Source organism: Hippocampus bargibanti, linkage group LG16, assembly GCF_051943395.1.
Source record: "Hippocampus bargibanti isolate YZ-2025 linkage group LG16, ASM5194339v1, whole genome shotgun sequence".
Taxonomy (NCBI): domain Eukaryota; kingdom Metazoa; phylum Chordata; class Actinopteri; order Syngnathiformes; family Syngnathidae; genus Hippocampus; species Hippocampus bargibanti.
In genome coordinates, this window is record NC_142749.1 from 64,746 (window position 1) to 89,045 (window position 24,300).

Consider the following 24,300-nt stretch of genomic DNA (forward strand, 5'->3'; position numbering starts at 1 on the left):
CACGGCCTTCAGTTCCTCTCTGTTGCCCGACACAAAAGCCCTTTTCTTCTCCTTCAGGAGGACTTTTATGTCGGGATTAATCCATGGTTTGTTGTTGGCAAAACACCGCACAGTCCTGGTGGGTACGGTGTTTTGTTCACAAAAGTTAATGTAGTCTGTGATGGTGTTGGTGAGTGAGTCAATGTCCTCCCCATGAATCTCAGTAAAGAGCTCCCACCTGGTTGAATCAAAACAGTCCCGCAGAGCTTCTTCAGCTTCTGTGGACCATCTTTTGATCGTGCGGGTCACAGCAGGTTGCCTCTGCACAAGGGGTTTGTACACAGGCTGGAGATAAACCATATTGTGGTCTGCTCTTCCGAGAGGGGGGGGGGGGGAGGGTTTGTATGCATCCTTGGCGTTTGAATAAAATAGGTCCAATATGTTATTGTCTCTGGTGGCACAAGTTACATACTGTGTGAATGTTGGGAGGGAGAATTTCAGGGAAATGTGATTGAAGTCCCCTGAGATGATAAACAAGGCGTTGGGGGACTGGGTTTGCAGCTTATTTACAACAGATATGAGGGCATCGGAGGCAGCGCCGCCATTTGCCGTAGGGGGAATGTACGTCGTCACGGCTATGACGTGTGAGAATTCCCGTGGCAGGTAATGCGGCCGGAGGCTAACGGCTAGCAGCTCGATGTCCCGAGTGCAAATTTTTTCCTTCACCGTGATGTGCCCAGGATTGCACCATTTGTCATTCACAAATACAGCAATCCCTTACTTGCATGCCTTACCCCACGACTCATTATCTAGTGCGACCTGAACACTATTGCTACCCTACCCCGACGGTATGGACTTGAATGTAGTTGCATTTGAATGTGATTGACACCACCCGAGGGAGACCAGACGGATGACTGTGCTTCTACTGGTACTGGACTACTTGTTGGTATAGTCAAGATGTCGGGGGACATCTTTTGAAACAGGGGAGAGTGTAGGGGGTTAGAAACGACCTCTGTTATTGTATGTTAGTCGATTAGACTACCAAGTCAGGAGAGGGCGCTACGCGCCTGTGAATGGAACAGAGGAAGGCGATGTAGGCTCAGCTCACGCATGCGCAGTTGTCATAAATGCCGTTGTGTGAAGCTGATTAACACGGTTGTCTCGTGTCGTCTTTCCTCGTCGTTCACAGGTATTCAAAATAATAAGTGTTAGACATTCTCAAGATGTTAAAGTAATTGGGGACTTATTGGGCGATGCTATATATGAAACCTTGTTTTGTGGCTTTGATGAATATTTTGTGGCTTTGATGAATTTGGATTTTTGGATGTCAATTGTAGTTCCCAGTACAACACACACGAGCGGGCAGACGTGCATAAGCATGTGCGAATGTGGAGGATATATACAATGTATAGATGTTGAATGTATAGATCTACACATGAATGTATTCTGATATTGAAATTGCTGAATTGATGTTTTGATGAGTAAATGGTGATAAATGCCGTTGTGTGAAGCTGATTAACACGGTTGTCTCGTGTCGTCTTTCCTCGTCGTTCACAGTGCTACCTGCCTGTGACGCATTTGGACCGACCCAGGTATCCCCTAGGCCTGAGGCCGGTTACATCTGCACATTCTGTTATTGAGAGTCAACATGGCTAGAGATAAAGATAAAAAGCTATGTGCATGTGCAAGTAACTTGGATAATACTAAGCAAACTAATTTACGAATATAATGTGACTACATGATATACAATTTTACTCCAACACTGTGACCTTTACAATTCAAGAGATTCGACATGTTTAGTTTGATCAATGATCAATCGGGAGATTTTCATCGTTGCATGATTTTCGTCATTGCGCGGCTCCGCGGTGCGTGCTCCAATTACGGGAGCGTTACAAAAGTGTCATTTAGAAGTCAATAAAAGACACGTCCTATACTTTCAAATACCGCCTCAAAAGACATCTGTGTAAAATGGCAATCAGGTTTCTAGTTGAATCGGCTATTTTATTGATTTCTCATTTTATTGTTGGTTTTATGGCTCTGTGTATTGTTCTTTAATGGTAAAGTGCCATGTTAAATGTATCCTGATTAAACGTGCTTTCATTCTTGATACCTTGAATGAGTCAAAAAAGAAAAGTCTTTTATTTTGTCTTTCCACATGTTCTTTAGTTTCAGCTTCCAAATGAAGTGTCTGCATTTGGGTCAACAGTCGCTCCAAATCGGGAGTCTCCCGACACAAATGGTCAGACGTCACGTGTTCTTGACGACTTGGATGAGTACCAGGATGTCCAGGATACGCTTGGCCGTCGTCGCTGGAACGTGCTCTACCTTCAACTCTTTGTACTTGCATGAAAAATACCGCCATCGTCATCATGATGCGTGAAATACTCTCATCGTCATCATCGCAATACCTGTCAAAACTCTCCAGCACACTTTCAGTCAAGGGACACGGGTTTTCTTTCCTCAAATAATAATACATTTCATTTCAAGCGCCTTTCAAAACACCCAAGGACACTTTACAATAAAAACAATAAAACAAAGCACATAACAATAAAACCATAAGTAAAATGATACATAATAAAATAGCGGATAGAACTAGACATTAAAGCAATTTTAAACAAGTGGGTTTTGAGGTGAGCCTTGAAATTAGGGAGGGAGTCAATATTACGGATGTTGGGTGGAAGTGAATTCCAGAGTTTGGGAGCAGAGCGGCTGAAAGCTCTGCATCCCATCGTGGTGAGACGGGCAGAGGGCACATAGAGGTGAAGGGAGGATGAGGATCTGAGGGACCGAGAGGGAACAGAGATATGAAGCAGGTCAGAAAGTTAGGGAGGGGTAAAGGTTATGGATGGCTTTGAATGTAAACAGAAGTATTTTGAATTCGATACGATGTTTAACAGGTAGCCAGTGGAGTTGCTGGAGGACAGGGGTGATGTGGTGAAAGGAGGGGGTTCTAGTGATGATCCGGGCTGAAGAATTTTGGACGAGTTGGAGTTTATGGAGAAATTTCTGATTGATACCGAAGAGAAGTGCGTTGCAATAATCGATGCGGGAGGTGACGAGACTGTGGATAAGGATAGCAGTGGTGTGAGGGGTGAGCGAGGGACGGAGACGGTTAATATTACGGAGGTGGAAATAAGCAGACCGAGTTATGTTATTTATATGGGACTGAAAAGATAGTGAGCTATCGAGGATGACACCCAGGCTCTTGACCTGAGGGGAGGGGGACACGGTTGAACTGTCAATGGTGAGAGAGAAACTGTTTTGTGGAGGGTGAATTTGGTACCGACAAGGAGAAGTTCGGTTTTTTCACTGTTAAGCTTGAGAAAGTTATGGGAAAGCCAGGATTTAATTTCTGAGAGGCAAAGTGAGAGGGATGAAGGTGGAAGAGAGGCGTCGGGTTTGCTGGAGAGGTAGAGTTGGGTGTCATCCGCGAAGCAGTGAAAGTGAATGCCAAACTTACGGAAAATATTGCCAAGAGGAAGTAGGTAGATAATAAAAAGAAGTGGCCGCAGGACAGACCCTTGAGGCACACCAGAGGACACAGGAGAGGACCGTGAGGTGAACGAGTTGATTTGGATGAATTGTGAGCGATCAGAGAGATAGGAATGAAACCAGCGGAGTGGGGTATGTGTGATGCCTAGGGTGGAAAGTCTGTCGAGCAGGATAGGGTGGGAAATGGTGTCAAAAGCTGAGGTCAGGTCGAGAAGGATGAGGATGGAGAGTGAACCGGGATCGGCTGCCATAAAAAGATCATTCGTGATTTTTATGAGAGCCGATTCAGTACTGTGGCGGGGGCGGAAACCAGACTGGAATTGTTCGTACAGGTTGTTGTGAGTGAGGTGTGAGTGAAGCTGGGACACAACTGTCTTTTCAAGAATTTTGGCGATGAATGGGAGATGGGAAATTGGACGTAACTTATTGAAATCATTTGGGTCTGAGCCAGGTTTTTTCAGGATTGGAGTGACAGCTGCGGTTTTGAGTGGGATAGGAACAATTCCAGTTGATAATGAGGAGTGAATAATGGTAGAAATAAATGGGAGAAGAGAGGGTAGGCAGGACTTTATAAGGATAGTAGGGAGGGGGTCGAGTTGACAGGAGGAGTTCTTGGATTTGGTGATAATGTCTGAGATTATAGAGGAATGGGGGAGTTCAAAGGCAGAAAGTCGTTGGGAAGGAGTAGAAAGGATGGGAGAGGGGGGGGGACAGAGGACCCGAGGTGCTGATGGATTTTGTTGATCTTTTCACAAAAAAAACATAAGCAGAGTGTTGCAAGTCTCAGAGGAATAGAAGTGTGAGGGGAGAGAGATAGGAGGTTGTGTGATTTTGTTATAGAGGGAAAAAGTCAAAGTCAGCTTTATTGTCAAATATGCTAATATGCATGACATACAGCACAGATGAAATTACTGTCCTCTCAGACCCAACATGCAAGGCACTTATAATTAAAAAAGAGGGGCCGTGAGTTTCCAGGATTAGAGTCAATGAGTCCAGAGTAATATTGCGATTTTGCACAAGTGATAGAGTCCTTGTAATGGGTAAGGTGAGTTGCGTACATGTCCTTGTAAGTAGTGAGCCCAGACTTCCTGTAAAGTCTTTCAAGAGATTTTGCCTTGATGGAGCGGAGATGGGCGGTGAACCAGGGTTCAGACCGGGTGAATTGGACCGACCGGGACTTTACAGGAGCCAGGGCGTTGAGGGTGTTCGTGAGGTCCGCGTTGTACTGGGAAACAAGTTCATCAGGGTATGAGTTGCAGTCCGGAGTCAGGGTGGCGATCATCTCAGCGAGGGTGGCAACGTTGATGTCCTTGATGTTGCGATATGTGATGACATGGGGGGGTTTGGGGAGAGAGAGGGGGATGGAAACAGTGAAAGAAACCAGGAAATGGTCTGTTATGGGGAGTTCATTAGCTGTGCAATTCTTAGGGATAAGGCCAGACATGCAAATGAGGTCCAGGGTGTGGCCTTTTATGTGGGTGGGAAAGTCCGAGAATTGTTGCAGACCAAAGCTGTTGAGTGAGGAGGTGAAGTCTTTAGTAAGGGGAAGAGTGGAATTGTCCATGTGGATGTTGAAGTCCCCGAGAATAATTACATTTGGTGACAGGGTGGAGAGGTGTGTGAGGACATCAGAGAATTCTTTTAGAAAGTCACAATGTGGTTTTGGTGCACGGTATACAGTGGCTATGATGGTGGGTGAGGGTCCAGAAATTTTACAAGCAAGGCATTCAAACGATAGGGTTTCCTGGAGTGAAACTTGAAGGACTTTCCAGTTCTTGCGGTAAATTATCGCGAGACCACCTCCGCGGCCTGAGAACCGGGGCTTAGAAATGTAAACAAAGCCTGGCGGAGTAGCGCCATTGAGCTCGGAGAAGTCTCCCGCCATTTGCCAAGTCTCATTTATACAAAAAAAGTCAAGCTTACGGTCAATTACAATGTCTTGGATAAGACACCCCTTTCCCGTAAGCGAGCGGACGTTGAGGAGGCCGAAGTTGACGCTGGTGGCGTCCCCACTACGATGCGCATTAGCCGACCTAACATACGGTGATCGACCGAGCGGCTGCTCCTTCTGCGCGGCTGGCGGACGGATGACCACAGGGAGGTGATATCCTTGGAGCCATCGAGGTGAAAGCCTCGACGTGATCCGCGGTGGATATACCTCCGGGAAGGGCGACAAGCGTTTTCCGGGAACCGGAGAATCGCCGGTGGCACGCTCGTCCATCCGGAGCGGAACTTCAGCAGCTCCGCCGCAGAGTACTGTAGCCGTCCAAGAGGTCGATGGAGAAGCGACATGATATTCGCCAGCAACACCGAGAGAGAGGCAGCGGCCAGGTTAGCCCTCGACAGCGGGAACAGGTGGGTGGAGATGATAACGCGGCTTCGTCTGTGATCCGGATAAGCGACCGGGATCAAGAGATGGATCGATAACCAACGTTCGTAGGTGATTGTCTGGTATTTCCAGAGGCTCATGAACCATAAAAAAAGCTAAAAAGAGGTTAAAAGGCTAAAAGAAGGTAAAAACATTTCGCGGGAAAGCAGCGGCAGCGAAAGTGCGCCAGCGTCCGCTCGTCCCGGAAGCGGAGTGGAAATATGTAGAAGAGCCCAAATTGACTCCACCCCTTGAGTGTAGCCTCAAAAATGTCAAAATGTCAAAACGCGGGACTAAATCCGCTGGCGAGCCGTCGTTGACGGCAACGGCCGCACCTGACACATCCGGTCGATGTTCTCCTCCGACAGCATCACAAAGTAGATGGCCGACACGTCGGGGATGGGGTCTCGATCCAAGTGGAGCAACCTGAACGCAAGCCAGGGATGACAATGACAAATGAGAAATAAGGCGGGGGGCACATGCATATAATAATAAGAATTCATTTCATTTCCAAGCGCCTTTCAAACCTCTCAAGGTCACTTTAGTCACGGGATAAAGTTTTTCTGTGGGTGAGCAGCGGCAGCCACATGCTCCAGCGTTCACTTAACCCCAAACTGTATATCAAGGCTAGCCATGGATGGTTCCAGAACTTTAAGCCTCGTACAGGGATTCATAGTGTCATTCGTCATGGTGAGCCGGCCAGTTCTGCCAATAAAGCTGCCGAAGCTTACAAGGAATCATGTCTCAAGATGGTAGAAGAACAAGGTTACGTTCCTCATCAAGTGTTTCATGCTGCTGAAAGCGGACACTCCATTCCATCAAGCCATCAACGGCCATGGCAAAAATAAAACCACTTTATTATACAGTGTAGTGTATTTCTTTTATTACAATACAATAGCACATTTATTATACATAAAATAAGCTATTTAAAATTGCATTTTCTGTGTCGCTCTCTCTCTTGTTTCTATTTATAATTGTATTTTATTTATGGCATTGTATTTGTGATTATATTTTATTTATTCTAGTACCTATGCTTGTCTGTGACTGTAAAGTGTTCTTGAGAACTTTGAAAGGTTTAAAATAAAATGTATTACAGTAAAGTCTCGTTATATCGATATTCTCGGGAGTTCGAAAAAATGTCGATCTAACCGTACTGTCGATATATCCGTCCTGCGCCGAACTGCATTAACAAAAGCCGCCAAAAGAGGGCATCCAAGCGCCATATAAGAAACAGAGCTGGCCATGAGCTTGCCATTTTGTGCCTTTTTTTGGGTGAGAGATGTTCCCCCAATGTTGCCTCAAAATGGCACATTCTTTATTCGATTGCAAACATGTATGCTTTCCTCTTCAGAACTACAGTGTATTTGAATCATATTCATAACTGGATGTGTAACAAGAAAGCATATTCTCCAAATCTGAAGCCATTGTTTGGATTCACAAGCAATGCAAGACGTCTTGGCGTTAAGTCATTTTATTGGTGTTTTGCATTTGAATAAAAAGTGACATCGGTTGTCCTTTAATACACAGTATGGAATGTATGGTAATTTTCAAAATCATCACGCTTCAGCAGACAAAACAAGAAACATTGTTGCAAAAAACGATTGCGTTCATATACAGTACAGCAGTCATGTTACATAACACAACAGTGAAACTGCAACACTTACATCTTACTGTATTATGGATGCAATTTAAAAAAGTCATCAATCTTCTTCTGCTTCCCATTTTTACCTTTTAACACAAACACTTCAATCTCGTCTGCTACACACGAGCTAGCGTCTGAAAATGGAAATGGCTCTGCTACATGGGAGCTGGTCACGTAACAAACTCACGTTGTCATGATCTGGTTGGCGACCAACGGGGGGCGCTGTCGGCACCGCCTGCACCTGCACAGGTGCTGGTCGTCCCGATCAAATTGGCGACCAACGGGTAGCGACGCCAGCCCTGCCGGCAGCCTCGCAGGTGCTGGTCGTTATCACTGTCACTTAAAAGGACACCCGGCACGACCATCCGTTGTCGGTTCATTGTTTGTCTGCTGCTCGTTTGCTGCATGCATTGTGTATGTGTTTGTTTAACCTTGGCGGACTTTTACTTTTGGTCTTCTTTTGCTACTTTGTATTTTTTCCATTCAGATGATTTTGATGTTTTACATTTTGTTCCTGCTGACTTTATTTTAATACAATTTGTCAAACAACCTCCTGCTCCCTCCTGCCTGCTTTTTGGGATCCGCACCCGCCATCACCACCTTGCAAAACGTGACACACGTGACCAAGTCGACCAATGGCGCGACCGATTGCGTGTATCGATCTAAACATCGCGAAATGGCCGGCGGGAGATGAAAAAGAGCACCGTAGTAACCGGATTATCGTAATAACCATGAATCGTACTAAACGGAACTAATTATACATAAAAAGACTAGAAATGTGCACGGGAAATGAAAATAGTGTTGTAATAAGCATTATTATCAATATAAACGATATCGATATAACGAGACTTTACTGTATTATTGTTCTTTAGTAGAAAATCATGTTTTATGGGGACGTGGGAACAGATTATTCTCATTCTAATGGTTTCCTATGGGAAATTATTTTTGGGGATACACACTTTTCTCATTACACACTCAAACTAATTAAGTCCGTAAGCCAAGGTATCACTGTATATATATATAACTAAATACAGTATGTGATTTCAACCAAATGTCCGAATGTATTACAAAGAACTTTGGGACAATACTCCGCATGAATATGAATGGTTTTCTGTTCCTCATGGTTGGTAAGAATCCAGCCAAACTATGGGAATAAAAGTCAACTTGCCGGGTACATATGCAAGGTTACCGCTAGCTAGCCTGCACACAGCTCATTAGCTTGCACGCTTCTGCTGCCTCTCACAGAAGTATATTGATGCTAACATTAACATGGGACTTGTCATAGCCACTGACAATCGACTGTTTCATCCATGCTATTGTTTCATTGCAAATTAGAATTGATGAAATGAGAAGCTGTTCTCTCCACAAAGGCCAATCAACTCGATTGTTTTTTTACTCGCTTTTTCAAAACGGTACGTTTACCTGTTTCGACATCAACGGCCCCTAAATCAAGATCATCCAATCAAAACGGCGCTTTCCACCAACTGGCGTCAGTATCATCCAATCAAAATGGCACACAAGTCCAAACAGAAAATGAACAGCGAAAAAGCCAGAATCCATATTTAGTTCGATCTGTTCATTTCGGTCTGAAAAAGTGGGAAATTTGCGGATCGGCGGAAAATTCTCATCCCTGACGCAAGCACATTTGGTCAAACTAGTTATTGACGAATTTGGGGTGTGCTCTACCCTGGAATATGTGGAGGGGATTGGACATTCTAATAGCTTCCCCAAATTCAGAACGGCCCATGAGAGGAAACCACGACTACAATGTGGCCCGCGGCAAAAAAATACTTTGACACCCCTGCCTTCGACTCTCTTTCATCAGAAAAATAGTTAATTCCTAAATGATATGGCTCTAGAGTTATATGAGCTTGAAATGAGGGCAACTGTCCAAAATACAATCAATACGTACATATTGATGAGGGACATCATGGTGGAATGTGCACGTCGACTACAAGCTAAATGTTGTAAGCAAACACGCAGCTGTAGCATCCATTGACGAAAAGAGATCGTCTCACATCTCCTGTCCCCCATAAATCAGCTTCAATTCCATCCCGCAACAGTTCCACATACGCATCGGCGCTCTGCGCTGACGCTCCTTCCTTCTTATCGCGGGCTCCTCAAGCCATGCATCCATCCAGCCGCAGACTGTCCAACAGCACCGACCTTTGTGAAGATGCTGCCCATTACAGGCGCAGAAAAGCACAATGGTGCCAGCGATGGCAGTCGAATGGCTCCGACATTCCTCCCATTCAAAAACAGTACTGGCATATCCTTGCTGCCGAAAAGGCGCAACCACTCAGCACAGTCTCCTCCTTGATGAATGTCGTGGTCAAAAATGCTGAAAAACAATCCGTATCCGTTCGCACAACAACACAAAGTGACAAAAGAAAACACAAAAACAAGACAAAAACAAGCAAAAAAAGCAAGGCTCATCAGAGCACTTGCTGACGGCTGCCTACTCGCGCGCCATCTTGGACTTCCATATTTGGATGACATTTGATTTCTTGTGTCATTGTTGACCGACTTGAATGACTTATCGAGTCGTCCGTTAAACTGAAAAGAAGAAGTAAGAGACTCACACAGGCAGACTTGAGATTCTAAACATAAAACCTTCCATTTTGATACAAATATAAAATCATAGAAACCTATCCTAGTTCAAATAAGGGTGACTTCCGGGGGGAGTGAACGCTGGTGCGTGTGGCTGCCGCTGCTCACCCGCAGAAAAAAATATCCAGTGACTTTAAAGTGTCCTTGAAACTTTTGAAAGGCGCTTCAAAATCAAATGCATTATTATTATTATTATTATTATGATGATTATTATAATACATGCGCTGAACCCGCCCAGCGTGATGCCCATGTCTCGGAGCTCTTTGACGGAACAGCAGAGGCGAGATGAGGTCCTGGCCCAAGCGGCTGTAGATAAACACCTACGACAAACACAAACTCAAGAAAGAACGACCAATGGGAAACACTTTGCCTTGAATATTCTGAGGAAGGTGACAAAGTCAAGCCCGCCACCTCATTTTATCTGATAGCTATCTAGCCGGCCATTTAGCTGTCTGGTTATCTAGCTAGCTATCTATTAACTTGCTAGCTTTCTATGTACAGTAAAGTCTCGTTATATCGATATTCAAGGGAGTCCAAAAAAATATCGATATAACCGGGACTATCGATATATCCGATCCTGCGCCGAACTGCATTAAACAAAAGCCGCCAAAAGAGGGCAGCCAAGCGCCATATAAGAAACGGAGCTGGCCATTACTTTTTTTTTTCGGTGAGAGATGTTCCCCCAATGTTGCCTCAAAATGGCACATATAATTCTTTAATGATTGTAAACCTGTATGCTTTAATCTTCAGAACTACAGTGTATTTGAAACATATTCATAACTGGATGTGTAACAAGAAAGCATATTATCCGAATCTGAAGCCATTGTTTGGATTCACAAGCAATGCAAGACGTCTTGCCGTGAAGTCATTTTTATTTGCATTTGAATAAAAAGTGACATCGGCTGTCCTTTAATACACAGTATGGAATGTTAATAATTTTCAAAATCATCGCGCTTCAGCAGACAAAACAAGAAACATTGTTGCAAAAAACAATTGCATTCATATACAGTACAGTGGGCATGTACATAAGACAACAGGGAAACTGCAACGCTTACATCTTACTGTATTATGTATACAATTTAAAAAAGTCATCAATCTTCTTCTGCTTCCCATTTTTACCTTTTAACACAAACACTTCAATCTCGTCTGCTACACACGAGCTAGCGTCTGAAAATGAAAATGGCTCTGCTACACGGGTGCTGGGCACGTAACCAAGTCACGTGACCAAGTCGACCAATGGCGCGACTGATGGCGGGACACGTAACCAAGACACGTGACCAAGTTGACCAACGGCGCGATCGATGGCGTGTCACGTGACAAAGTCACACGGCCAAGTCGACCAATAGCGCGACCGATGGCGGCTCATGTAACCAAGTCGACCAATGGCGCGACCGATGGCGGCTCACGTAACAAGACACGTGACCAAGTTGACCAATGGCGCGACGGATATATCGATATAAACAACAAAAATGGCCGGCGGGGGATGAAAAGGAGCACCGTAATAACCGGATTATCGTAATAACCGGGTATCGTACTAAACGGTACTAAGTATACATAAAAAGACTAGAAATGTGCAAGGGAAATCAAAATAGTATCGTAATAAGCGGTACTATCGATATAACCGATATCGATATAACGAGACTTTACTGTATTTAGGTTACTTCCGGGTTGAGTGAACACTGGCTCGTATTGCTACCTATGAGCTATCTAGCTCGCTAACTTTCTATCTATTTGGGTTACTTCCAGGTTGAGTGAACGCTGGCACGTGTGGCGACCACTGCTCACCCACAGAAAAACTTGGGACTGTAAAGTGACCTTTTAAAAGGTGCATAGAAATGAATTTTATTATTATACATACATACAAACCCTCCCCCCTCCCCCCTCTCGGAAGAGCAGACCACAATATGGTTTATCTCCAGCCTGTGTACAAACCCCTTGTCCAGAGGCAACCAGCTGTGACCCGCACAATCAAAAGATGGTCCACAGAAGCTGAAGAAGCTCTGCGGGACTGTTTTGATTCAACCAGGTGGGAGCTCTTTACTGAGATTCATGGGGAAGACATTGACTCACTCACCAACACCATCACAGACTACATTAACTTTTGTGAACAAAACACCGTACCCACCAGGACTGTGCGGTGTTTTGCCAACAACAAACCATGGATTAATCCCGACATAAAAGTCCTCCTGAAGGAGAAGAAAAGGGCTTTTGTGTCGGGCAACAGAGAGGAACTGAAGGCCGTGCAGATCCAACTGAGGAGGAAGATCAGAGAGGGGAAGAAGGCCTACAGGATGAAAATGGAGGAGCAGCTGCAAGCCAGCAATGTCGCTGGTGTCTGGAAGGGCCTGAAAAACATCTCAGGCCACAAAAGCCCAGTGACATTGAACGAAAAAGACAAGGACTGGGCAGATGAACTCAACCGCTTTTTCAATCGGTTTGACAAGACGCCAGCCGCCCCCGGCCCACCGTCAACTTCACCTGTAGCTGCACCTGCACCAACTCTCACTGTGGCCTTACCCTCCCTGCCCCCTCTCACGACCAGCTTTCCACAACCAACATCTGCCCTCCCAACCGTTGCCACACCCTCAGCCGCCACTCTGCCTCCTGGTTCCTGCCTGTCTGTCACAACTGCGCAGGTGAGGAACCAACTGAGGAGGATGCAGGTGAGGAAGGCAGCAGGTCCGGATGACATCAGTTCCCGACTCCTCAAGACCTGCTCCGACCAGCTGTGTGACATTGTCCAGCACTTGTTCAACCTGAGCCTGAAGCTGGGCAGAGTTCCACAGCTGTGGAAAACGTCATGCCTGGTCCCAGTGCCCAAGATTGCCAACCCCAAAGAGCTCAACAGCTACAGACCGGTGGCGCTGACGTCTCACCTGATGAAGACGCTGGAGAGACTCGTCCTCGCCCACCTGCGACCGCTGGCAAGCTCATCGCTGGACCCGCTGCAGTTTGCCTACCAGCCCAGCATCGGTGTGGAGGATGCCATCATCTACCTCCTCCATACGGCGTTGCTGCACCTGGAGAATGCTGGGAGCACGGTGAGGATCACATTCTTCGATTTCTCCAGTGCCTTCAACACCATCCAGCCAAGTCTACTGGGGGACAAGCTGCAGCATGCCGGAGTCGACCATCACCTCACATCCTGGATTACAGACTACCTCACAAACAGGCCACAGTACGTGAGGGTAAAGAACTGTGAGTCGGACAGGCTTCTCTGCAGCACCGGAGCGCCGCAGGGAACAGTCCTGGCTCCATTCCTCTTCACCCTCTACACCTCGGACTTCAACTACAACACCCCAACCTGCCACCTTCAGAAGTTCTCTGACGACTCAGCTATTGTCGGCCTCATTACAGAGGGAGACGATAGGGAGTACAGGGGACTGACAAAGGACTTTGTGGACTGGTGCCAGCAGAATCACCTCCAGATCAACACCGGCAAAACCAAGGAGCTGGTGGTGGACTTCTGCAGGAAACAATCCTCTCCTGCACCATTGAACATCCAGGGTTCGGACATTGAGAGGGTGACCTCCTACAAGTACCTGGGTGTTACTCTCAACAATAAACTGGACTGGACAACAAACACGGATGCCCTAATCAAAAAGGGACAGAGTCGCCTCTTCCTCCTCAGGAAACTGAGGTCTTTTGGAGTTCAGGGGTCACTCCTAAAGACTTTCTATGACTCTGTGGTGGCATCAGCCATCCACTATGGCATTGTCTGCTGGTCAGGCAGCATCACCACCCGGGACAGAAAAAGACTGGAGCGCTTTGTCAAGCGGGCCAGTTCTGTCGTGGGCTGCTCGCTGGACTCTCTAGAGGAGGTGGGCAACAGACGGACGCTAGCTAAACTAAAAGCTATGACGGACAGCCCCTCCCACCCCCTCCTGCCCATCCTGACAGCTCTGGGTAGCTCCTTTAGCCAGAGACTATTACACCCGCGCTGCAAGAAGGAGAGGTACCGCCGCTCGTTCCTACCGACTGCTGTCAGGCTTCACAATTCCCAATGATCACATGTGAAAAAAAAAAAAAAAAAAAAAAAAAAAACTGGACACTTGTAAATATGGGTTGTTGCAATATATCTAAATGCATTTCTTGATTCTGCACTATGTACAGTCTTGTTTATAGAACGGTTTTTGCACATCTACATTTGCACAGTATACAGTTGACATTTTTATTTTGTTATGCTTAGAATATCTTGTTTTCTATCCTTTCACTCCCACCCCAACCCCATCCCTCTTCAATTGCTGCTGTGGACTGCAAATTTCCCCATTGCGGGACGAATAAAGGTATTCTGATTCTGATTCTGATTCTGATTATTATTCGTAACAATGGGGGGCGTGTTTACCTTCCATACTTCACAGGAATGTTCACCCCTATTATGCCACGGAGTACTAGAGAGCTGGTTAATCGACACTTCTGTTTGATAGCACAGTGAGATGGAAACAAGAAGACCCAATGAGCCCTGATGTGTATAATTAAAACGGAATATATGAAAACAGTTCCAGTCTGTGAACTGTTGATTGTTATAATGTAAATAGAATGTATGACAAGAGTTCCAGTCTGTAAACTGTTCATTATTATAGTTCATATTTGGATGCAGTTCATAATACCGTGCGTAATTGTTTTGGGCATGTCGTCCGGCGCATTTATGTATTTACTAGTACATATGTTGGAGACAACATCTATTTTGAGGGGGAGTATGTGACTGGTTGTAAAGTATCTTATTTCATATTTTGGTTACATTCGCGTAGTTCTATTGGTTTACAAATGATATATATCGAAAATGTTTATTTAAACAAGGAACGCCTGCTTCGGTTAGTGTTTCGTGTCGGACCGATTTAGATCTAGAAATTGTTGTGCGCATACGTTTGCATTACATCTGGGCATTCGAAGTAAACCACTGTTGAGTCAAGACGTTTGCTTGTCTGCTTGTCTTGTGGTTTTTTTCTGGATTCCACAACACCGTATCTCCCTTACCATAGTGGAGAGCGCAACACCGCCTTTTTTCTCCCCTCTATTCCCTGCCCCCAGTCCTCAGTTAAAGCTACACATGATTGGTCAAGATCCATTGTAGAGGAGGGAGGGGACACACGCAGCAGTGAGCGGGGGAGGAGTTACAGTTACAGAAACACACACACACACACACACACACACACACACACACACACACACACACACACGGAAAAGGGAGACGAGAGCTTGAAACAAAAAAAAAAAAAAAAGTGAAATGTTGAGAAAATGGAGAGAAAACAGTGAAATGTGGACTCGTTTCAACTTCATTGATAATTCAAAGGCGGAGTGTAGAATGCAAAGTTAAAATATCCCATCAATCAGGCTCCACAAATAACCCGCACAAGACATCTGTACAATTTGAAGAGAACATACAAGCAAGGGAACCAGCTATTAATGAAGTTTCTAGTGTCTGCCTGCATCTGTTCCTGTTGCAATATCACAACTTCTAAGATGTACAACCCAGAGCTCCTGGAGACACTTTATGCAAAAAGAGTCCATCAAGCCATCAACGACCATCACAAAGGTCAATAAAACGACTTGATTGTACAGTACTTTGAACATGCAGTACCGGGATTAGCCAGTAGGGAACGGACATAATAAAATGAATCTTCTTTTCCTTTGGGCTTTTCCCTTCAAGGGGTCGCCACAGTGAATCAGTGTCCTCCATCTTCAGGGGTTTAATCCGCATGTTTGTTATAGCCAAGCTTTTACGTCGAATGTCCTTCCTGACACAACCCTCTGTATTTATCCGGGCTTGGGACCAGCACAAGAAGACTTATGTCCCTTTGTGGCTACAGAACAAGCAACTCACACAGTAAAATCAGAATCAGAATCAGAATCATCTTTATTGCCAAGTATGTAGAACACACAAGGAATTTGTTTCCGGTAGAACACGCTGCACTAGTATCGTCGTCAAAGAAACTGCTAAGTGGCACTATACAGTTCCATTTTGGCTCCTAAAAGGCTCCCAAACACAAAATGGTCATCAGCACAGCAACATTCAAAAAAAGCAAAAACTTGACATAATAATAAGAAGAATACATTGAATTTCTAAGCGCCTTTCAAAACTCTCTAGGTCACTTGACTGTCACAGGATAAAGTTGTTCTGTGTGTGACCAGCGGCAGCCACACACGCCAGCATACACTTAGGAACCGACTCTCTTTGTTCACTTCAGAACCGGCTCATTCGCGAACGACACATCACTCATTGTGGCGCTGCGTGTGGTTCCCGAAAAATAGTTCGTATGCCAAGATTATACAGTGGGGCCTCAGTTTACGAACACCTTGCCTTACGAACTTTTCGGTTTACAAACGTTAAATTTATGAAAATTAAACCTTGGATTTGTCACGTTCCGGCGGCGACAGTGGCAGCTGACGAGGGGGAACGTTAGGGATTGGTGGTGGATCGCTAAGCAGGGCAGAGGCGTTGGCACAGGCAGTAGATTTATTAACAGAAAGCGCGGGTCCGAAAAGACGCGGACCCGGTAAAAAGTTTGTAGAACAAAAAGAATGACTAAATAACAATGCTAGTGGGTGAGCGGCGGCAATCCACCCAACCACACTAACTAACAAAACAAAGAGGGACACAGGGGTGCAAAACAGCCTACTGTAAAACAAACGCGATCGTGGCTAGATCCACTCCTCAGGCGAAGCAACTCACGTACTGACTACACGATCAAAGGGCGCGAGGCGAAGTATCTTCCGACCGTGGGTGAGTGCCAGCGTCGGGTTTAAATGTCCAACAGTCAGTGATGAGGAAATTGACAGCAGCTGGCGGACGGCGGGAGCGGAGGCCCCGCCCAGCTGTCAACTGGCTCATGACAGGATTAAGCACTACTTTTCGCGATACACACCCTCCACCACGGCTGGCGGAGTAATCTTCAGCGGAAGAATACCAAAGCACACGACCGAACAGCGCCGCGGCCGGCCTACCTTTCCACACCCCCTTTGTATGAGTGCACACGTCGATCGTCTTCAACGATACTTTTGCTGTTATGGGACCGAAAAAGACCCCACCACGGGCTCGTGTTCAGCCGAAGAAGACACAAAACAAAATTACAGTCGAGGACAAGAAGGAGATCATTGAGAAACACGAACGAGGTGTGCGTTTGTGACGTCACAGGTGCGCACCGCGGCTTTCATGTGAATCTCAGTCTGACACATTTCCCACGCTGTGTGTCACTTCCCTGATAGTAACTTTCTACGACCATTCTACAAATAAAGAGCCCGGTACCGATATGCTCAGTCCACCATTACTACACAAAGGAAATGCTTTCACGTGACTAATGACACGGAACTTGTCACCACGTGGGAGTTGACAGCTGGGGCAGGGTCGGCGCTCCTGACCTCCGCCAGCTGCAGTCAATCCCCTGATCACCGATATTGGGACATTTCAATGAGTCGCTGTCACCTCACCAGTGACATGATTACGACGCCTCGCGCCTCGCCAGTGTCTTGGACTTGCCCGGACAAGAGTTTGCTTCGCCCGAGGTGATTGTTAGCCGTGATCACATACGTTTGTTGCTTTCCGGGATCGCGGGTTTTTGCACCCCCGCGTGGCATTTTATTTTGCCTAGCTTGATAGGCTGGACGGATCGCCCCCACCCGCCTCTTTTGTCGCGACATTCCAGGTCCGTGGAATCATCGGACTCACGCCTTTTGTTGTAATAAAATCTCAGCCAGCACCTACGTCTCTGCCGCCTGCTTAGGGATCCAATCCTTTTGATTAACGTTCCGACGAGTCAGCTATCCCTAACGTTACAGTATCATTGTGTTCCGCTGATAGAAAAGGCTTGGCATGTTACCCTTTGATCCTTGAAAGCAGCATGGAAGAATTTGTGATGTGCAGGCTTTTATTGAACACTTCCACCCAGAAAAGACTATGAGAACCATCAACATGATGAATGATAATGTGATACCTCAGTTTTGTAAGACCTTACAAGTCAGAAAGCAACAGGTGTCAATTAAGAGCCATCAACGACCATCACAAATGTAAATAAAGTGACTTGATTATATAGTGCAGTGTATTTCTTTCATTACAATACAATAGCACATTTATGATACATAGAATGCGGTATGTTGTGTGTAGTTTTAAGGCTTATTTAGTAGAAACTATTTTTTGGAGACCAGGGAATGGATTATTATTGCAAATTTCCCCATTGTGGGACGAATAAAGGTATTCTGATTCTCATTTTAATGGTTTCCTATGGGAAATTCATTTTTGGGATACACACTTTTCGCCTTACACACGCTGTCTGGGAACCAATTAAGTTTGTAAGCCAAGGCCCCACTGTATTCTCTCGAATTTAACGTTCGTAAGGCGAAAAGTTCTTTACCTAAAGCGTTTGTAATTTATTGAAGCAACAAAATAACTGAGGAGCCATTTGGCTCTCCCAAGAGTCGCAATTCCCATCACCATTTTGTTTGTGTGGCGGCGACGGCGACGACGACGACGACAGCGGCGACAACGCGTACCTCTCGGGGATGTAGATCCCCATGCGGAGCATCTCCTGCTGATACTGCTCCTTATTGTTGCATAACGTGCATTTGAAGAAGAAGAGGCCGGTGCTGTGCGCTTGCCGCTAACACGTAGCAGGCGGAGAGCGTGAGAAGGGGTCCGGACGGGGGCGCGATAGTTTGATGGGCGCAAATTGTTACCAGCGTGCAATCCCTGTGGAACCAGCTGCTGCGGCAGGACGGACACTTGAGGACGGCGTAGGACAGGTCGCCGTCGATGGCGTCCAAGCAGACGGAGCACAAATGGGGCAGGCTCAGGTCGCCGCTGACCTACGCAGACTGAAAGGGGCTGTGCTCGGGACAGTAAGACCTGCGCACCACAAAAACATCACCAGGGCTCAAATCATAAGAAGAATCCATTTAATTTCTAAGCGCCTTTCAAAACTCAGTTTTTCCTGTGGGTGAGCAGCAGCAGCCACACGCGCCAGCGTTCACTCACCCCGGAAGTAACTCAAATAAATAGAAAGCTAGGGACCTAATATATACCTAGATAGCTAATAGCTACCAAATAATTTTTCGAACTCAAATAGCTGGCTAGCTCGCTAAATAGCTAATAGGATCGGTCTTTCTTAGTGGGGATGATTAGCCGCTAAGCTAAATTTAGGTTCCATTTCCTCCCTTCTTTTTTTTAATTGCTTTCCTGTTGAGGTTTTATCCTTCAATAATAATAAAAAAATAATAATAATCTATTTAGCTAAAAAGCCAGCCAGCGAGCCAGCTATATAGCGAGCTAGGCAGCTAATAAATAGCTAATGGTTAGCTTGACAACTAGAAAGCCAGCCAGCTATATAGTGAATATACAGGTAGATAGCTTGCTAGCCAGCTAGAAAGCCAACCAGAGAGCCAGCTATATAGCTAGCTAGCCAGCTAATAAATAGCAAATAGCTAGCTAACTTTTAGTCTTTTTCAACCAAACATCAAGTAGACCCTCTTATGATCTTATTTCATCTCATCATTGGAGGACAATTCCCCCACCTCCTGATATCGGCGTTAAATACAGTGAGACCTTGGCTCACGAACTTAATTGGTTCCCAGACAGAATACATACATCATTTACATCCGTCACTACCTCACTTTCCAGACGACACTACCTCACTTTACATTCAGAAATTACATGTATTGTCTGTTGTCAATTGTATGTCTTTTTAGCCACATTATACGTGCCTTGCATGCCTTGCACGCTGGGTCCGAGAGGACATTAATTTCATCTGTGCTGTATGTCATGCATATTAGCATATTTGACAATAAAGCTGACCTTGACTTGAGTGTGTAAGGCGAAAAAGTAATTTCCCATAGGAAACCATTAAAATGAGAATAATCCGTTCCCAGGTCTCCATAAAATATAATTTTCAACTAAGCCTTAAAACTACACACAACATACCTTATTCTACGTATCATAAATGTGCTATTGTATTGTAATGAACGAAAAACAGCTTCTGCTTGTCCTCTTGAAGGCAAATCAAATCCTCTGTGTTGAGGACCTCATTATGGTCAGCAACAAGCTCCTCGATGTCATCTGCATCCACTTCAAGTCCCGTAGGTGCTGGCAGAGCTTTTATTACAACAAAGGCGCGAGTCCGATGATTCCACGGACGCGGAATAAAACGCAAGAAAAGAAGGTGGGCTGGGCGATCCGTCCAGCCTGTCAAGCTAGGCAAAATAAAATGGCACACTCGCGATCCCGGAAAGCAACAAACTTAGGCGATCGCGGCTAACAATTATCTCGGGCGAAGCAAACTCTGGGACTTGCCAGCACAAGACACAGCGAGGCACGGCGTCGTAATCATGTCACTAGTGAGGTGACTGCGACTCGTTGGAATGTCCCACTATCGGTGATTAGGGGATCAACACGCACACCTCGTTCGTGTTTAATAGTAGTAGGACCCTTTCCAGTCACAGGATATTTTCTTGTGCGGGTGAGCAGCGGCAGCCACACGCGCCAACGTTCACTCCTCCCGGAAAGAGATGCATGGCCATTTCATGGTAAGATGAAAGCATTGTCATCAAAGGGTGAGAATAGTTTTGCTTTGTTTGAATGTTGCAGTGCCGATGTCCATTTTGTGTTTGGGCGCCTTTTAGCTTCACGTTCATCGACTTAAAAATTAGTCCGCTAGTCATTATGGCACTCCGAGTGTTTCCCGAAAAGTAGTTTGTATGCCAAGGTGATATTCTCACGAATGTAACGTTCGTAAGGCGAAAAGTTGGTTAGCTAAAGCGTTGCTAAGCCGAGGTATCACTGGATGTCCAATCCAAAAGTCACTAAAAAACAAAACAAAACAAAAGTCCACTGGGATACTTTGCGCTTTCTTGCCTGTGGCCATACTCACGTTGGCGCAGAGCGCTTCTTGCGAGCGCCTGATTTTCTTCTTCATGCTGCTCTACTCGGAGGACCTGGAGGTCACACATTGGTTGGAAAAACACAAGCCTGATACTGGAGACCAAAAACAACCAAACCACATTCAGACAAGAAGAATCCATTTCATTTATAAGCCCCTTTCAAAAATCTCAAGGTCACAGGAGATGTTTTTTTTTTAATGTGAGTAGCGGCAGCCACACGCGCCAGCGTTCACTCAACCCAGAAGTAACTCAAAGAGATAGAAAGCTTGCTAGCTAATAGATAGCCAGCTATACAGCTAGCTATATAACTAATAGATAGCCAGCCAGTTAGCTAATAGATCGCAAATAGATAGCTAATAGATAGCCAATAGATAGCGAGCTAGACAGCTACTAGCTGAGCTACACAACTAGCTAAATAACTAATAGATAGCCAGTCAGATAGCTAGCTAGCCGGCCAGTTAGCTATTAGATAGAAAATAGATAGCACATAGATAGCTAGTAGAAAGCTAATAGATAGCCAGCTATACAGCGAGCTATATAACTAATAGATAGCCAGCCAGGTAGCTAATAGATCGCAAATACATAGCTAATAGAAAGCTAATGGATAGCGAGCTAGACAACTACTAGCTGAGCTACACAACTAGCTACATAACTAATAGATAGCCAGTCAGATAGCTAGCTAGCCGGCCAGTTAGCTAATAGATAGCAAATAGATAGCTAGTAGAAAGCTAATAGATAGCCAGCTATACAGATAGCTATATAAATAATAGATAGCCAGCCAGTTAGCTAATAGATCGCAAATAGATAGCTAATAGAAAGCTAATAGACAGCCAATAGATAGCGAGCGAGACAGCTACTAGCTGTGCTACACAACTAGTTACGTAACTAATAGATAGCCAGTCAGATAGCTAGCTAGCCGCCCAGTTAGCTAATAGATAGCTAATAGATAGCCAATTGATAGCCAGCTAGAAAGCTAGCTATATAACTAATGGATAACCAGCCAGTTAGCTAATAGATAGCAAATAGGTAGCGAATAGATAGCTAATAGATAGCAAAGAGATCGCAAATAGAAAGCTAATAGGTAGCCAATAGAAAGAGAGCTAGACAGCTACTAGCTGAGCTACACAACTAGCTACATAACTAATAGATAGCCAGCCAGATAGCTAGCTAGCCGGCCAGTTAGCTAATAGATAGCTAATAGATAGCCAATAGATAACCAGCTAGACCGCCAGAAAGCTAGCTATATAACTAATGGATAACCAGCCAGTTAGCTAAGAGATAGCAAATAGGTAGCTGATAGACAGCTAATAGATAGCAAAGAGATAGCAAATAGATAGCCAGCTAAATGAACTATATACAGTAAAGTCTCGTTACATCGATATCGGTTATATCGATAGTACTGCTTATTACAATACTATTTCTATGAACGCAAGGAGAAAATTTACATGCCGCAGGATCGGATATATCGATAGTCCGGTTATATCGATATTTTTTCCGACTCCCGAGAATATCGATATAACGAGACTTTACTGTATATGAATATATGAAAAAAAAACGTATAAATAGGAGGCACAACAACAACAATAAATAATAATAAATAATAATAATAATAATAATAATAGGGGCGGCCCGGTAGTCGAGTGGTTAGTACACCGGCTTCACAACGCAGGTCGCCGGTTCGTGTCCCGGTACGGCCTCCCTGTGTGGAGTTTGCATGCTCTCCCCGGACCCGCGTGGGTTTTCTCCGGGTCCTCCGGTTTCCTCCCACACTCCAAAAACATGCATGGCAGGCAGATTGACCACTCCAAATTGTCCCTAGGTGTGATTGTGAGAGTGACTGTTGTATGTCTTTGTGTGCCCTGCGATTGGCTGGCAACCAATTCAGGGTGTCTCCCGCCTCGAGCCCGAAGACAACTGAGATAGGCTGCAGCAAAACCCCGCGAAATAATAGATGCAGGAGGGAGACAGACGAACATGGCGGCACAATCAAGAGCTTCTGCTCTCATTCCTCCGACACAACAAGACCACTCCTTCAAACTAACTCAGTGCAAAGCGCCGACAAAAGTCAAGAACGAACGTGGAATATTCATTTGTAAAAACAACAACAAGACAACATGCACCATTGGAGACGAAAACGCGACTTGGGAGCGCGAAACATGCCAAACAAATCAAAGTAGTCACTGTCACGGCATCCAACGTTCCTTCGAACGGGAGTAAAGGTGCAAAAGTCGCAGTCTCCGAAAGCGAGATCAAAGCGTCCGTCCGCGGAACAATTGCAAGTGGACTTACTTGAAAGCTCAGGGCGCTTGTTGCAAGTTTGGAGAGCCGACTCGTTTAAATTGGCGCTCTATCAAGATAAGAACCTGTCATTTCCGCTTCCGCAGCTTTGCCTTGTGGCGTTATTTCTAGTACAGTACTTCGCGAGCGCCACATCTTCCTGTTAAATATATTGGCCATATTTCCAGTAAAAGTACACATTACTTGACAAATAATCTCTTCATCTGGCCACTAGGGTTCACGCGACATTTTTTCACGTTTGACGTATTTTATTGTGAAACGAATAAAATAGGAAATACATTTCAACTTCCTCTCTGAGGAAAATGGACCATAACAAATAATTGAACGACTTATAATACGTCACTTGGCAATGTTTGCAGGACAGCAAAAAAAAAAAAAAAACATTTTGGAACTTTCCGATGGTAAATAATTTCAATGATCTGAAAACGAGTACGTGTCGCGTTGTCGCGAAAGTTCACCACCGGATGACGCCATAGCGTCTCAAATAAATGACGTCGATTCACAGCCACCAAAGCATCGGGGTGATTGATGAGAAAAAACGATGTGATCAACCAATCGATCTAATTGAAGTGCAGGATGCAATTAAGCAGCTCAAGATGAATAAATCTCCTAGAAACGATGGGCTTACTTCAGAATTGTATCAAACCTTTTCTGACCCTTTGGCTCCTTTCCTGCTCAATTTTTTTTCTGAAAGCATCTCAAAAGGCTCCCTCCCCTGTTCACTCTCTCAAGGTCTTATATCTCTCATTCCAAAACCAAAAAAAGACACATCATCTCTTGAAAATTAAATACAGACTATATAATTTTAGCCTCCATCCTTGCAAACCGAATTAGAAAATCCTTAGCGCATATAATTAGTGAAACACAGTCAGGCTTCTTGAGTAAAAGTCACATTGCTAATAATGTTCGTCTTGTATTGGATATTCTTGATTATCAGGAACTTATTAACCACAATAGTTTTGTTTTATTTTATTTCTCGATGATTTTTACAAAGCTTTTGACACTTTGGAACACCATTTTATTTTTCAATCACTTAATAAGTTTG

The 24,300-nt window shown here is 45.0% G+C and overlaps 1 protein-coding gene across 4 annotated transcripts; it reads right to left on the reverse strand.

Annotated features, from left to right (window-relative positions):
* Positions 1-5,727: 5,727 nt before the first annotated feature.
* LOC148886021 (sec1 family domain-containing protein 1-like) lies at positions 5,728-23,297 on the reverse strand. 4 transcript variants are annotated; one of them, XM_089017168.1, is made up of 5 exons: positions 23,247-23,297; positions 20,948-21,011; positions 10,311-10,411; positions 6,175-6,265; positions 5,728-5,854 (listed from the first exon to the last, which is right to left on the reverse strand). In XM_089017168.1, exons 2-5 carry the CDS (start codon positions 20,990-20,992, stop codon positions 5,804-5,806), a joined length of 288 nt encoding a protein of 95 aa, XP_088873294.1. In that variant the 5' UTR covers positions 20,993-21,011; positions 23,247-23,297; the 3' UTR covers positions 5,728-5,803. The 4 variants fall into 4 exon arrangements, 1 of the variants encoding a protein (XP_088873294.1); XR_016117873.1 differs by lacking the exons at positions 5,728-5,854; positions 20,948-21,011; positions 23,247-23,297 and adding exons at positions 18,579-18,685; positions 18,762-20,934 and having other exon boundaries at positions 6,127-6,265; XR_016117874.1 differs by lacking the exons at positions 5,728-5,854; positions 10,311-10,411; positions 20,948-21,011; positions 23,247-23,297 and adding exons at positions 18,579-18,685; positions 18,762-20,934 and having other exon boundaries at positions 6,139-6,265.
* Positions 23,298-24,300: the final 1,003 nt, after the last annotated feature.

Coding starts and splice junctions, on each gene's coding strand:
- LOC148886021 (XM_089017168.1), bottom strand. CDS start 20,992: ATGAAGAAGAAAATCAGGCGCTCGCAAGAAGCGCTCTGCGCCAAC. Junction 6,266..10,310: donor GCTGGGCGGGTTCAGCGCAT/GTATTATAATAA, acceptor GCTTGCGTTCAG/GTTGCTCCACTTGGATCGAG. Junction 5,855..6,174: donor ACATCGACCGGATGTGTCAG/GTGCGGCCGTTG, acceptor TCCGGATCACAG/ACGAAGCCGCGTTATCATCT.